At 56.2% G+C, this 15,995-nt stretch overlaps 1 protein-coding gene across 3 annotated transcripts in view; it reads left to right on the forward strand.

Moving 5' to 3' along the window:
• The first annotated feature begins 685 nt into the window (after positions 1-685).
• Positions 686-15,995, forward strand: part of SIL1 (SIL1 nucleotide exchange factor) — an 84,830-nt gene continuing 69,520 nt past the window's right edge. Inside the window, exons 1-2 of one of the 3 annotated variants that reach the window (XM_084535458.1) lie at positions 686-719; positions 3,370-3,489. Coding sequence is in view for 1 of the 3 variants with exons in the window: in XM_084535457.1 (XP_084391583.1) it covers positions 6,835-6,872 (38 nt within the window). In the remaining 2 variants the exon portion in view is untranslated. Of the gene's footprint in view, positions 720-3,369; positions 3,490-5,682; positions 6,528-6,650; positions 6,873-15,995 lie in introns of those variants that run through there. The other 2 variants (XM_084535459.1, XM_084535457.1) reach the window with 2 other exon arrangements.

Below are 15,995 nucleotides of genomic sequence, written 5' to 3' on the forward strand. Positions count from 1 at the left end.
CAACAACCAGCTCTTGCAATTAAGAAACCTGCCAATTCAGCAAATTCCTGACCAAAGGTGAAAAGTACACTGTGAGGAAGACTCGGGGTCTTCCTCCCAAAGACCCCTGCCCACGTCCCAAAGACCCCTGCCCACAATTCTTGGAAGGCTCTACGCAGGCGCAAGGTGCCAAAAGGCTAATTAGCATAAGAAGCGAGGGAAGGCGGGGATAGGTAATGCATATGTATAGGTGCTTGTAGAATATTGATAGATTGATTGTATAAATTCAAGACTGCTTTCCGCTTTAGGTATGCACGATAGGTGGAGAGATCCCCCGTGCATCCAGCGCTGCAATAAAGAATATACCACTTAAAGGAATTTCGGCTTCGATCTTTGAATCACCCCCGCTTGTGCTGGCTAGGCAGTTTTCAGACAAGCTGCCCCAGCAGCTCCAAGGGACAGGGGGCTGTGACGGGCTATAGCCATGAGGGGGACAGCAGTGACGGGAAGTGCTTCACACTGGGGGACAAACAACAAGCCTGGGGTTTGGGCATCAACAGCCCGGCCGGCTGCCGGGCCATGGTGCCCGGCTAGCCTCGGGGGTGCCCCTCAGAGGGGCTCCATGCCCTCAGGAGAGCTCCGCGCCCCCAACATGGCGCCGTCCCCTCCCCTCAGCCGCGCTCCCGCCCTCGCGGGCGGGCGGGGGCGGGGCCGGGGCGGCGCAGGCGCAGTGCGGAGCGGTGAGTGGGGGGCGCGGCGGGCGCGGGGGCGCGCACGGGGCCGCGCGCGGGGGGCCCCTGAGGGGCCGGCGGCCACGCGCGGCCGGGGCCGGGGCCTGCACCAGGCCCTGAGGTGCAATAAAGGAGCTGGTTGGGGCCCCGGGGCGGCTGGGCAGCCGCCTGGGCTCCGGTGTTGTGGAAATAAGCGGAAAATAAAGACTAAAGGCCGTGCGGTGCGCTGCAGCCAGCCTCGGCTGTGCCCCGGCCCCTCGCAGCCCCGCTGAGGTGGCCATGAAGGATCCCGGGGCTCGGCTGCAGCTCGGGGCTCCTTCAGGGCCTGGGCTCGGCGCTGTGTTTTTTAGCCGGGGTTTATAGAAGTTTACATAGGTATGAGGCTGCGTGTGGCCCTCGTGGTGCGGTCTGACTGAAACCACAGCCGCTGCCTGAAGCAGGGGCTTCACAGACACTGCTGGGGGACCCTCAGGTGTGTGGCTGAGGCGGCCTCGTGCCACGGCTGGGTTTGTGCTAGCAAGCTCTGTCAGCGCCGGTTCTTAGCGGCCGCTCATTTATTTATTGGTGTTCTGCTGCCAGAACTGGCCTAGCAGACACGGTTTAGAGGCACAAAGCGTCAGGAAGCAGGCAACGTGCCCCTGTTTGCCAGGCGCGTTTCTGCTCCGTGCCGTCCCGCAGAATCTGTTCATGCTCTAGGGGTGCTGTTACTAGGAGATGGACTTCATTCTTCCTTGATATTTTTCTCTAACCCTGCCTTTAAATGACCAGCCAGGCCCACACGGGTGTTTTTCAGCCGCCACCAAGGTGTTTTGTGGTGGAAGCATCCAGAAGGCTGACCCAGAGACTCCTGACATTGAATTTGGTGTCGGAGTGCCGCTCACAGAGGCGAGGACCGTGCCTGCAGGTTCCTGGGTCTGCCTTCTGTCCGGCTGTGTGTCTGCTAGATCTTCAGGGGTACAAATATGAGCCTGGTAAAGAAATAAGCTGGAAACAGGCAAAGCCTGCTGAGGTGTCAGCTCAGCCCTTCAGCCTGCAAAGCTCTGCCCGTGCCCCAGAGACAGCTGGTGTTGGGCCTGCCACTGCCACCTCCTTCCTCACTGTGGAGAATTTCTTCAGCATGAGCAATACAAGGCTGCAAAAAATTCCCATCGCCCCCAAGCCCTTTTTCTCTCCCTGCTCTTACCTTGCAAAGAAATGGAGGACTAATTAAATACCAACGTGGTCAAGCTGGGCAGGTGTGATTGAAAGCACATCAACTCTATCCTGAGAACATCAACTCTACTGCAAGGCAGCGGATTATTGCGATAAATTTAGGGATAATAGTCAGCCCTTCCACGCACTAATCCTCTCTGCTACCGACTCCCTCTGTGGCTTTCATAACCCACCTCAGCTCTGTTACCACTCAGGTTTCCCCTCTGAGAAATAATGTTTAACTTTCACGCACGGAGTAGGTGGATCAGCTTTAATTAAGATTTGCAGAGCGCTTTGTTGATAAGCTCCCTATAAAGCTGGTTATTATTTATTATTAACACAGATATTCTTAGCGCCTGAAATGAATAATGCCACAACACCGGGGATCTTCTGGGAAACAGCCATGTGGAAGGAGACGGCATGTGTTAACAAAGGCTTTGTCAGATTTCTTCGGGCTGCAGCTTGTGAGGCAGCGCGTTCGTAAAGCTCCCGTTCCAAAACAGAAAACAAAAATCAATAAAATTGGAGTTGCTGTGAAACCTTCAGCGTGGCACGGGTTGGCTTGGTGGCACGCGCAGCTGGAGAGCCTCGTTTCTGAAAGGTGCCAGAGCCAGGAACCAGAGCGGGCACGGCTGCGCTCGCGCTGTGTTGCTGTGTGGGTGCCCTTTCAGCAGCGTGAGCAACTCCATTGTATTTTGGGGAAGGGAAGGCTGTTAATCTAGCTCCTAAATGTCACTGCTCTAGTGGTGTAGGAGTGGCCAGATGGAGGGTGCTAAAACAAAATACGGGGCTGGAAAAGCCACCGTGCCCCTGCTCCTGTCCCGGGGCTGGATGAGGGGTGCTCAGGGCCAGATGATGGCAGCAGGCACTGGCTTAGGGTTGGGGTGCAGGCAGGTTCCTGTAGGGCTGTGGCAGGACCCCTGGCACGGGTCTCTGTGGGCATCACCCAGTGCCTGCGGTGCCTCCTGTGTTACACCGCTGCCTGCTCCTGTCATGGTGCAGCCCCTCCAGCTCGTGCCTTTGGGAGGAGCGGGACCAGCACCTCCTGTGGGCTTCCAGCTCTGCCCTCCCCGGCCTTGCTGCGTTTGCAATTCCCCGTCTTGTCTTACAGAGCTGTGAATTTTATGCTGTTAAAGCCCAGCGCGGTGTTTAGTTCATTGCTGCTGGAGCCGTGGTGCTGCAACGCTGACACGCATTTTTAGTCTAGTCCCTGATTTTCTTCGGCATTACCTCCTCGAGAGGTTTTCCCCCGTGCTGCATTTGTGCATCTGATCTTTGCTTTGGCTTTCTCCAAAGGTAGTTCTCTGCCTTGTTTTTACTGCTTTTCTTTTTATTGATCTGCGGGAGGTTTTTTTTGAATTTTCCTTCAGTTTATCAATTCTGATCATGACCTCCGGAGCGCTTCTAGCTCTTAACTGCTGGGCACCCTTTCAGGTTGTATAAAAGCACTTTCTCTTTCATTCTGCAGGCCATGAATGGGAAGGATGAATAGAAGCAGACCTGGACAGAGCTCTGAGGGCCCCTACGTGACGTTTTCTCCCTTTGCAGCAGGGAATCATTGAAAGCTACCCCTGGGGTGCACGCGTGGGTGAGTTGCTTTCTGTTCCTTCTGCAGTCAGTACTGCGCCTCATTAGGGCGAGCTCACCTCGTCTCGATTCCTCTGTGTTGCCAAAGAGTGCCTGATGGACACGGGGAAAAGCCTGCTCGAGCTCCCGTGTGCTGGCTGGAGGTGTGATGGGCAGCTCTCCAGAGGGGGAATTGTGCCCCGTTTGTGCCCAGCAACCAGCGGGTTGCTGCATTTCCCTCGTAGCTCCATCCGCAGCGAGTCAGGCTTGGCTGTGTGTGACCGAGGCAGTAAAACCTCAGCTTTCTTCTCCTGCAGTCCTGAGGACGTTCCTTGTGGGGTTACTCCGCTCTGGATTAAAACGGACTCGCTCTGGCGTAATTAATTATGGTATTTCTTTTATCCCTCAGTGGTGTCTCCCTGTGGGAGCAGTGCAGGATGCCTCGTTCCAGCAGAGCTCTGCTTGTCACCTCAGTGCAAACTGAGCGGAGGAGGAGGAGTGGCTTTAACTGGTGAAATAGCCTCGATTAGGGGAAATGGCACTGTCCAGACAGAGCTCTAACTGCTCCCGAGCTGTGTCAGCACGGAGCTGCTGTCTTCAGCTTCTTGAAGGTGAAGAGGCTGGTCCTCTTACGAAGTGTGCTTCAGCCCACTCTAACATCTCTCTTTGCACGTCTGTGTAACCGGGGGGTGAAACTTGGGCCCCCAGAAGTCAAGGAGAGCTCAGGGCTCCTCTGCTTTTCATCCCTTCCACCTCCCACGGCCGGGAGCTCGAGGTGCCTGGCCACAGCTGCTGCCTCGGGCTGTGCTTCCTCACCAGCATAAAGGAGAATCTGTGCCCTGCTAGTTCTTGTGTCTGAGCAACAAACTCCATGGCTGGTGTCAGCACCCTGACCAAATTTCAATTCCAGGGAAGAAAATTCAGCCTCCCCAAAGCCCGCCTGTGATTTCGGTTGGATTTGTCCTCATTTCTTGCAGCGGGGGCTCTCTGCTGTAGCTAAACGTCAGCGGAGAGGTTGTGTTCCGCTCCGGATACAGCTGAGTCTTGCTGGTGGATAAATTGCAGCCTGGATCCAGGCTGTAAGCCCTCCGGGCTTCACGGGATGCAAGGAGCTGTGTTTTATCCCAGGTGCGGGTTTGCAGGGAAGTCGGGAGGATTTTCAGTGAGCAGGTGCAAGAGTGCTGGTTACGCTGGCTGTCTGCACAGACTCCCTGCCAAACAACTCAAAGGCCTGCTGCAGAGACACGGGGAGATGGGAGGGTGGTTCAGAAACCTCACGGTCACTGGCACGGGGGGAGGACGATGCAGATATTGGTCTGAAAGAGACACCGAGCCAGGTATACATCTTTGGGCCCTTACAGAAAAGACATTTTTTGTCCTTTTTTTTTTTTTTTTTTTTAACAGCTGCCTATTTTGAACCGAAATAGTTGGCTTTAATGAGAGTTTTTAAAGGTTTAACTGTTAATTTTAGAATTTTTATTTCAAGCGGGCTTTCGTGAAATTAACTTTTTCGACGCAGAACGCTTTAATGTCTTCCGTGTTGGTGCTCATTTGCAAGAAATCCATGTGCAATTATTTCTTATGTACCAGTTAAATCTATCAGCCAACAGATGTCAAGTGTAGCAAAAATGCTATAATAATATTATGGTCTAATAATAGTTATAATGATTCTAATTACCTGGCACGGCTTTTGAGAGAGGCAGAGTTGGAAACGAGCGCAAACGAAATGTTTCACCTTGAACTGCAGAAGGAGAAAACGGGCACTCGCCCAGCTCCTTGGGCTGCAGCCCCCTGCCCGTCCTGTCCTCGGACGCTCCGGTTTGAAGGGTGAAACCCTCGTGCCCAGCACGTTCAGGGACGCAGAAGAGCGCTGTAGGGTGAGCAGCTCTCTGGAGGTACCTGACGCATGATGGATTGCTCTTTGCCACAGCTGCTCGTTTTCATTTTGTGATGTGAAGTTGGTGAGGAGGCCATGGTTCGCAGGAAGGATCCTTCACGCCGAGGAAGCCCAGGATAGGCTGGAAGTTGACAGCTTTCAATGATTATATGCCAGGCTGAACTTTTTGCCTCTAAATAATAGATTCAGCATGCTGGTAGCTCAGTAGGGCCACCAGGAATTCAGCTGGCGGCTGCTGATCCCCAGCACAGGCAGCAGCTGTGAATCTTTTATCATCTTCCTGTAAAATGGATCCAGGTGTGTCCTTGCAAGGTTTCCTTTTCTCTTTCTTGTGGGCTGATGCTCTCTGCTTCTCAGGAAAGCGAGCATCACATGCTGGGCAGCTGCAGCCCCCCTTTCCTTGGGGTTGATGCCGGTGAGGGCTCTGCTGCCCTCGTGTTCGGGGCGGTTTGCCTTTGGGCTGGGGCTCGTCTCTGCCCGGTATCGCCGTGGAGATAGGAGCTGCAGGCACAGCCTCTCCCAGGGGGCACGAGGGCTACCCTTGTTTAAGGAAAATGGTTTCTCAGAGTAAATAACTTGTCAAAGAACCCTTGGCATCACCCCAAATGCTGTTGAGGAGAAGACAGAGCTGGGCTCTCCTCAAGCCCAGGCTGTGTGGCTCCTGCAGCACTCACTCGCTGCTTTGCTTCACGAGCATCAGGCGGTGCTGCTGTGACCGGTGCTGACTCGTTAACCCACCTGTGCTTTTACCCCGAGAAACCAAAGCTCCCTTTGTTTTTCTGCTCCACGTAACCATCAGCACTCTGTTTCTCATGCTGCGTGCCACGAGAGCGCTGTCGTGCACCCCTTTCATTTCTGTTGAGATTCCCTCTCCTTGCTGGTCTGAGTCCTCTGGCCGGGTTTCCGAAGGGCACACAGGGCAGGTGCTCGCGTTGCCTTCCTCTCTCTCACTCTTCCCACTCCCTCCCGGTGTTTTCCAGCACTTGCCAGTTTCAGGCCACCAAGGAGTTCTTGGAGAAGCAGAATTCCTGCCCCGGGCGTCCTCCCCTGGGACAGAGGCTGTGTGGATTCACCTCCCGTAGGCAGCAGAAACCTGGACGGGGGAAGGAACTGGCCCCGTGTGCCTGCTGAGGACGAGAAGGCGCCGGCAGGAGCTCGCCCTGGTGAGCTGGGGAACCTCTCCTGCACACAAAAGAGCACAGGCACCTTCTGGGCTCGTCCGCCTGTGCCAGCACACACCAAACCCTGAACGAGCTCGTGCTGGCCTCATGGGGGCTCGGGGAGGCTGCCCTGGTGCCTGCTATGTGGAGAACCTTCCCGGCAAGGTCTGGAGGAACCCTCTGGCACCTCCCTGCCTCATCGCCCCCACATCTCATTGCAGTTTTCATCTGCAAACATCTCTTTGCCCTTGCTGAGCACCGTGTCTCCATTTCTCTGTGAGAGGACTGTTGAATCTGGGAATGTTTTGGGATGCTGTTTGAAGGGCCCGACCTGAAGCCGTGTTTCAGGTACCGTAATGACCCACTAATGTGGGCATATTTCAAAGGCAGGCTAAGCAGTACTGCGGGCTTCATTAAATTGTGTTTTTCAAGTAAGCATCAATAGGTAGACGATAACAAATGGTGGGCAATACAGCCCAAATTCACGCCGTTTCCTTTTCCAAGACTGAAAGTGAAAATGTGTCACCCCTAAAATGTACGTGGCCAGCTCGCAGCTGCAGCCTTGGTGCAGCTCCTTCTGTGGGAGTTTTTCCTTTGTAGAGGGAATTAATTTTCTTCATCTCCTCCTGCCCACAGAATAAACTGTTGCACTATGCAAAACTTCCAGCGGGAGCCTCGAGTGCATTAGATTCTGCCGGAACCTCTGGTCTTAAAAGGTTTTAAAAGCAGAGTTATTGCTTCATGCGTGGTGGCTGCTGGAGAAGTGTCCTTGGCAGGGTTAGCAGCTGACGAGCTGGGTGCGAGGCGCTCGTTCCTTCGGTGGGAAGCAGCCAGCTGGGTATGAGCGAGGTCGGTGTCTCAGCATTGTTGCACCCACATCAGGAACAAGCAAATGGTTTTAGGGCGCTCCTTTCCTTTGCTCCCGACGAGCGGGGAGCAATCAAGTACAAAACGTGTGCAGGGAAGCTTGCGAAGGCTGCACAGCAGCAGCGGGAGGCTGTCAGAAAGCGTAACGGCACTCGCAAGGGTGGCACCTCCACAACTTTTGCAGGGGGAGAGAAATTCGCTGGTGGTGCTGTAAATGAGTCCTTTTGTTTGGGTTTTTGCAGAGCATCGCTTTAGGAGAGAGCGAGATTGCTGTCTGGAGCATCTCTGAGTCCTGGCTGGCGTTCCGGTGGCTAGCGTGGATTTTGTTCTTTTCATTGTTCAGAAAATTTCCCATTGTCTAAGAAGACAATGCGAATTTGCTGAGGAAGTCAGCGCGGGCGCCCTGGAGCTCCTCAGCCGTTTGATTTCTCGCTGAAATCTGCTCGAGTCAGGAATGAGGAAACTTTGCAGAGGAGGACCTGCAGTCCTCTGCTCGGAGACGGGAGTTGGAGCCGTGGGGAGGGTTTCTACCTGAGGCCTCGCCTGCTTCACAGCAGGAGGGTGGCAAACAGCAGTCCTGCCCGAGTAAGGCTGGCAAGAGAGAGCTGTGCAGCTGATGCCAGTCCCTGTGACTGGCGAGAAACCCTGGTACAGATGAAGTGGTGTCTAAATATGCCTTGTCAGGAGGCACCAGATGCTCTTTCAATAAATTCAGGGGAAAAAATGGCTGCTGAGGTTCGTGCTGGTACCAAGGGGAATGCCCTGTGCCTGCCTGCCTTGTGCTTCCCACGTTCTTTGCTTTAGGCTTGCTGTTTTTTTTTTTTTCCTTTTCTGACTTTTGTCTCTGTGCAGTGTCAGTCCGGGCTCTGTTGCAGGGTTTTGGGGCAGGCAGCCGCTTTTTGGTGAGTGGCAGCAGTGTCTCCTGCATCTCTCATCCTTCCCTTAGATCTCCTGCCTTCCTCCTGTTCCTCCTCACTTTGATACCAGCCAACCCCCTTTGGGGATTAGGGAGCTTTCCATCCAGGAGCCTCAGGCCTCCTGCAGACAAACTTTTCGGGGACCAGCGTTCAATTTCTGCAGCAGGAGAGCTTTTCCTGGCTGCGGACAGTCTCAGGTGAGTGACACCACTCAAAGCCCACGGCCTTTTGGGACACGGGCAGCTGGGGGATGAGTCCTGGCAGGGCCAGCGAAGGGCAGACCCGTGGGGCTGATCCCCCAAACAGGGCCAGAGCTGCACATGGGGCCCGCGAGGGCCTGGGCTGAGGGGAGGGCAGGGTGCAGGGAGCTGTGATAGTGCTCGGGAGGGAACCCCAGAGGGCTGCAGGCCTGGTTGTTGTGTCATTAATTCAGTCCGTCTGACTGCACTTGCAGTTCGATTCTTTCAAATATTCTCGTCTTATTTACTCGGCTTCTTATTTCCATCTCAGTTGTGTTTATTCTAGTGAAACAGCTTTTTTTTTTTCTTCTTTTTTTTTTCCCCTTAAGCATGTTTTATTCAGGGAGCTGGTTTGTCCTGTTGCTCGCAGGAGACCCCTGGGGGCTTTGCCAGCACAGCCCTGGTGGGGCTGACATTGCCTGGGCCTCCCGAAAGCAAACCAGCCCTGTGCCTGCTCCTGCCCTCTGCCTTGTTTAGCAGCTCCCTTAACCCCACAGGGCCGTAGCAGAGAGGATGCTGACCCTTTGTGAGCAGCCAGGGCAGTGCTGCTCACAGGGGAGCAGAGCTGAAATCTCTGCTTTTGTGTGGAAGGTTTCAGGTCCAGGTTTTGGCTTTGTAATTGCGAGGTTACCCCCTCAGAAAGGCATCAGTGCGGTCCCTGGGGCCTCGTGCTGTGGCTGCAGGGAGAGCAGGTAAAGGGCAGGAGGGAGGAAAACATGGGAAGGAGCTGAGGATGAGTGAGGGGGGAGGAAGGAAGCTGAAGTGAAGGAGGGGGAGAGGCTGGCTGGGAGAGGAGCAGCGCTCGCTGCAACCCTGATGCTGCCGGGGCTGGTCTGCAAACAGCAGCCTTCGTGGGGGCTCCCTGGGGCACGGTGTGTGCCGTGGGGTGAGGAGCGTGAAGCCTCTGGGCTGGGAGGAGCTGCAGCCTGGAGGAGTAGCTTAAAACCCCAAATCTTTCTAATAACAGACGCTGCTGATGGCTGCCCCGGCCCGAGGCGTGTTAGGGATGAGGAGCGCTCTGCTCTTCGTGTCGCCTGGCTCTGGCGCCGGCCAGCGAGGTTTCTTGGAGTTTCCTTTGGAGTTTGGCAGCCTTCTGCTTCAGGGGGCACAGTGGGCTCGCCGGAGTTGATCCGAGCTGACACATGGCAAATTGTTTCTGCTGGTGGGCACTGCAGGCAGGCTGTTAGCCGGCAGCCTTGGCTCTGCGGGCAGCGGGGAGGTGCCCTCAGAGCCTGCTCCACAGCAGCAGCAGAGGAGTGCTCTTGTGGGCCGCCTCCCGTCCCAGCCTCCTTTTTGCTGGCTGCTAAGTTGTGCTGTTTGCAGAGGTTATTAATGGTGCTCACGTGCTTGAGATGCTCTGTGTGCCTGTCGTTGTGGTGTGCAGGGCAGAGCCGGCCTTCCTGGCTGCCACGAAGGACACTCTGTTGGGTTGCTTTGCTTCTGGGCAGCCTTTTAACTCTGCAGCGAGGAGAGGAATATTACTGTCCTCGGCAGAATTTAGTATCCAGTAGCGTTACCTCAAAAGTACACATCCCCTGTGAGATGCTGTAAATACGTTTTATCTCTTCTATTACCTCTGGTTTCCGGAATATCTCCCCTAAGCATTTTAATCTTGTTTTCCAGGCATGTCTCAGGGTGAGGAATCGCTCCTATTTGCATCTTTGGGAGTAATTACCGTGTTCATTAATTTTGTCTCATCCTTGCTGTCCAGCTATTATCGCTTCCGAGAGAAAAAGCCCCCTGTAAATCTCCTCTGGAACGGGACTGGCTGCTTGCTTACCAGGAGGGCTGTCCGTGCCTGCAGGTCTGGGTGAGAGCATCCCCGAGCCACCCGTGTCGGCTCCTCCAGCACCTCTGGGATGTTCCTGGCCCTTCCGAGCCCGCTGGATTCCTCAGGCTGGCTCCGTGCTCCTGGCCTGCAGGTGACGGGGGGCAGCAGGGCAGGTGGGACGGCTCTGGGTGGTCACAGCACACAGGGAGCACGGGGGTGAGGCAGGAGGCTGCAGCTCAGGTCTGCCTCCTGAAGCACCTTGCCTGCAGAGCCCGGCTGCTGTTGTGGATCAGGAATTAGGGAGGACAAGGAGGGAAGCGTCCATCAGCCGGCCCTATTTTGCCTGGGCACTAAAAGCCAATTGGGAGGATTTTGGAGAAGTGCTGTTTGCTTTGAGCCTTTTTTTCCCTTTAAGTCCAGACTCAAACTGGAGGCTGCTGTAATTATTATGTCATCCCGTACAGCAGAACAAACATCCCTACTACGTACTGCATAAATGGCAGGGTCCTTGCCTTGCAGACATCGTGCTGCCTGCCCCCGCTGCTGCAACCCCCCCTACGTGTGGGTGGCCCTGCCGGCAGGGCTCTGGGGGCACCGAGATTTCTCACTGCCTGGTCAGGGTCTGTGCCAACACGTGCCTTGATGTGTGACGTCTGCGGTCACCGGGAGCCACTGCGGAGGCTGTCATTGACACAGCCTTGCTCCGAATGGCAGCCCTGTGTAGAATTTATTTAGGATTTCAGCTGCTCTGAAAGCTTTGGAGAACAATTTGTGCGTCGTGTGATAACTCTGCCTGCACGGGAACTCGTGGAGTTCCCGTGTCCCCACCTGCGAGACGAGGCTGTGGCACTGCCAGAGCACAGAGGAGGCTGCTCAGGACCCTCTCCTGTCAGAGCAGAGAGAAGGGTGCTGCACGCGCCTCTTTCCTCACAGCCTAACGGGTATTTAACAGGTAACGCCTTCCCCGTGCCGAGGAGTCACAGGGGCCCCGCAGCCCTTCAGCGAGGTGCTCAGCACAGCTCTATCTCATCGCCTCTGCTGGGATTCCTGAGCCGTGCAGGGGCAGGCTGCCCAATCTGTCCCCGTGTGGCGAGGATTTAAGATTGAGCAGCTCTTGGAAGCCTCGAAGCAGCCTGTTGTGCGCTGACAAGGGGGAGACGGGCGCTGGCGTGGCTTCTCCTTCCCCAGGCAGGTCCCACGCGGCCGCCCTGCAGCTCTTTGAGGAGCCCAGTGGGATCACGGGGACCAGCTCCTTGTGCAGCATCACAGCCTGCCCGTGGGAAGCAGAGCTGCTGGGGAACTCGAGCTGGACGTCCTTCAAGGCTGGGCAGCAGGAGGGAAGGAGGGCTCTGAACCTGGAGTCACTCGGCGGATCAAAGCTCAGCGTGCCGGAGGCTGACGAGGCACACGGCCAGGCTGCCCCGCTGAGGTCACAGCCCAGACGGGTGATCAGGGCTGTCCAGGAGCAGAGCCAAGCCCCGGGAGGATCTGTGCCACCTTCCTGGGTGCCTCGGGCTCGGGCTCGGGCCCGTGTCCACCCCAAGAGCCCCCACAGGTGCCCCCGCAGAGTCCCAGTGATTGCTCCAGGCAGGTCCTGAAAGCAGAGCTGAACGGGCTGTGGCAGCTGGAGGCAGCGATAGCTATAATTAAAAGGATGCTGCACTGTCATATTTCCATCTCTTTTTTTTTTCTCCCCGTGCATTGCTATAAGAAACACCTAAAATAGCTCTCTCTGACAAGAGATTAGAGGAGGGAAGTATTTTTAAGTTGTGGACTCCTTGCAGTCGGTGGCGCTTGGTGTGCAGGCAGTGCTCTTGCTCCTTCCCTGGTTTTTATTCCGCTTGAAACAGTGCCCAAGGACAAATGAAGAACGGGGCCTCCTGATCCCAGGCGTGGTGTCAGCACCTGTCTGTAAGCATCTCACAAGCAGAAAGGCGAAAAACCATTCCCCAAAGTAGAGGTGGCAGATGATGAAGTGCAGGAGAGGGGAGGAATTATCTTCTCTCCTGGCTTCTCCTCTCTGTGCCGTTAGCTCTGCGCTTGCAGACTTCGGAGCTGTTTGCTAGTTTAAATTTCCTTCGGAAAAATAAAAATTGCCTACAACATGCTGCCTGCTGCTGGCCGCCCGTGTCCCTGCTTCAGCCTCAGGGGGTGGCAGCTCCTGTAACTGGGGAGCACGAGGTGATTTTTAACCTCGGATGGGATGAAAGCCTCATTCCTCGACAAGAGGTGCCAACTCCAGGGCTCTGGCTCTGTGTGCTGCACCCAGGGCCGAGCGGGAGCCCCTAACGAGCTGCAGGCAGGGCACAGGGCTGCAGGCAAACCCCGCTCAGGTTTCAGGCATCCGGAGCAGAAAGCTGCGCTCTCGCCCTCTGGAGAGCAGCATTTTCCACAAACGCTGAAGTTTCCGAAGGGATTTTAGGAAGTAAAATTAATTAATAGCCTAAGTGATGTTCGATGTTAAACGGCACGCGGTTGTTTGTGTAAACAGTCTTATTTAAGTAACTAATTAGGCTTTGAATAATGCTCCAAAGGCCTGGTTAGGGCTGTCAGTGCTGCTGATGCCTCTGCTGGGAATACCCAAAAGAGGGAGAGGGGCAGCAGCATCCTAAGCTCTCCCCGTGCTCCCCCCATTGCCTTCAGCAGCGCCAGGAGCAGCCTGGCCCCTGCCAGGCTCCGGGTGCTGTGGTCGGGCAGACAGGGCAAAACCTGTGGGTACAGCACAACGGGAGGAAAAAGCAGCAGCGGGGAGAAAGGTGAGGGCTTGGAGGGGAAATGAAACAGCGAGGAGGCTCTTCGTGTTTTTGTTGTGCTGGCCCTCATCCTCCCTGCACGGCTTCACTCGTGGGACCGTGTGGGATGACCCGGTGAGTGCCAGCAGCAGCCGTCCCTCCGTGGGGCACGGCGTGGCACGGGGCTCATCGCAGCCCCCAGCCCCTCTCGGCTGCCCTGCCATCATCTGCACAAGTCAGGGGCTCAGCCGAGTGCCTGGGCCACGAGTTCCCCTACCAGAGAGAGAAAGCTGCTTACCCGAGTGACTGTGTGCCTGATTTGTTGGCTTATTTTTAGCCTTTGGGACTCAAAATCTCTCTCTGTGCCGCGGTCAGACCAAGCTCAGACCTTCTGCTGAAGGTCAGGGCAGGACCTGCTGGCTCGGGGCAGCCTGTGCTGGCATTTATTTGTGTAAACCTAAACGCGTGGCTGCCTCGCTGTGTGGGTTCTCCGTAGGCAGCAGATCTGGGAAGGTGTTCCCACTGCTCCTTCCTCGCGTAGGAGTGCTTTCAACACACCACAGCGCGGTCGTGGTAGGAGTAAATGACGAGGAGCAAGCAAGAAGAATAAATGTTTTCGGAGTAATTTTCTGAGCAATGTCAACAGGATGGCTTGTAGCGCGGCTGCGTGCTGTCCCTGCAGGGCTGGGGGCTGCCGGCAGCGGGGCTCTGCTGTTTGTACCAGCTAAAAGCAGCAGATTTGGGGTCCTTACTGAGACCCTTGTAGCATCTCCGCTGTCCTAGCGAAGGCAGCCCGTGCAGACAGCCCCCTGGGCAGGTTTGCTGCGGACACCAGGTGATCAGCACTGGCTTCGGGACCAAAGTGAACAGCTGAGCCCGTCTGAGCGCCTGCAACGGGCTGGGCTGTAGCGAGCTCATGGAGCACGTGGGGCTCAGCTTCAGGTTCCCTCGGGAAGGTTTTAAGGGGGAGTGACAAGAAGTCCGGGCCTTGGTGCTGCGATGCCCGGGGCACCCTGTGATGAGGGAGGTTTTGGACCAGCCCCAGCAGTGGTCGTGCAGAGGGAGAGGAGGAGGCTTGGCAGCTCCACGTGGTTCATGCAGCAGCTTGCTCTTCACCTGGCATCTTCCTCCAGAGTTCCCCACATTAAACACGCTGCAGGTGGCCATCCCCAGGTAGGCATGTCCAGAAAGACTTTTGCTGTCCTAGGAGAGCCATCAGGCTTTTAATACAGGCAAGTTTTCTCCTTGTGGCTCCCATCTGCAGATGAGATCCCAGAAATCCCGTGCTTAGTGCCAGAAGCCACGGTGCCGTGTCCGTGCAATTGTCCAGTTGCCAAGGGATGGCACCTTGGGTGATGAATCTCACCTGCTGATGGCTCCCACATCCTCCTGCACCACGTGGGACCTCTCCTTCAGTGGCAGCACCCCCGGACCAGGCTGCAGGAGCTACCCCGAGCTCGAGGTGTAGCTGCTGTGCCAGGCTCGCTGCCTTGGGGCGGCTGTGGGCTCCTGGGAGGCTGTGGGTCTGTGGGAACGGGCTGCTGGCTGCTGGATCCTCCAGCTGTGCCCTGAGGACCTCATCTACACCATCAACGAGTGACTGAGTAGGTCAGCACAGCGGCCTCACCTGTGAGTAGTGGCTGGTAGCTCCAAGGAGCGCTGTGTGAGAAACCACAGGTTTCTTTGTCGAGTTGGCACGGCTCCTGTTGGTTTGCTGTGCCACGGCAGCCCCGAGGAAAGGAGCGTCCCGACACACGCACGATGCTGGCAAGACGTGCCTTGTGGTCTCCTCTGCCTGTTTGTCTGCAGTCACCTCTCGTCCACAGGCTGAATTTCAGGTGCAACCTTCCTCTTTCCTCCCCCTGCCAGCGCAGCTGCACAGCTCCTGAGAAGCAGAGGCACTGCCAGGAGACTGCCAGGTGATCCTGCTCTGCTCTTCAGTGCCGAGTCACCAGAAGTGAGCGCTCGCTGTGGCTCTGGGAGCCCTGTGGCTCAAAGAAAGAGGATTGCTCGCTGCCCTCGCTGGCCCTGCTGACGTGACGTGGTGTTTGCAGCGGGATCCTCTGCCTCGGCACTGGCTGCAGCACCCGCTGTCCTGCGTGCACGTCTACAGCCCCGGTCACACAGCGATGGGTAGAACAATTTTCTGAACTGTTCTGGCAGTCAAACTGGCTTGAACCAAAGAGGCTGTGAGTGCTGGGGGGTCTCGGGGTCACCAGTCCAGCCAAAGCCTGCTTAGGATGTGTTCGTCAAAGCCTTTCATCGTCTGGTGGCTCTCCAGTGCTGCCTGGTGCTCAGCAAGGGAAGCTTTATGAATAATTCCTGCTCGTAGGCACGCCGAGTGCTGTCGGTGCTTTCGTCCTCACCGGCCATCTCAGCGAAGGCTGCCTGCGTGGGTACCGTGCCTCAACGAGTACATTTTCAGGCAATTTTGCAGGGCTTACAATTCCCACGCCGCTCCCTTGATCCCTAGACGAGAGCAGGGATTAGCTTATTGTTATTGCTTCCTCCTGGCCATAAAACGGAGCAGGGCGAGGGCTGGGGAGCTCGCCGGGCTGTTTGTGTGCTCCGACGGAGCGGCTGCTCGGAATTCAGATGAGGCTTCGGGGAGATTTGTCGGAGCGACACCGTGCGCGCTTTGAGTTAGGACATGAAAGAGCGCTGCGCTCCCGGCAGCAGCAGGCATTAATGAAAGATGGGCCCGGGCCCGGCTCCTTTGAACTGTCACCTCCGAGGACGGCAGCGGCAGTCGCGGGGCTGCGCAGCACTTACTGATGTGCAGCCAGCAAAACCAGGGGAATGTCTCTGCCAACAGGGTGCTGGGGTTTCCGCAGCTGCCCGTGCGAGGGGCTTGTGGGGGCCACGGGGCACGGCACGAGGGCATCGCCGCTTTGCTGCCGGGAGCTGAGGCTCCTTTCAGCCTTTTTGCCCTCCCTCAATTACCT

The sequence above is a fragment of the Aythya ferina genome, assembly GCF_964211825.1.
Source record: "Aythya ferina genome assembly, chromosome: 14".
Classification (NCBI taxonomy): domain Eukaryota; kingdom Metazoa; phylum Chordata; class Aves; order Anseriformes; family Anatidae; genus Aythya; species Aythya ferina.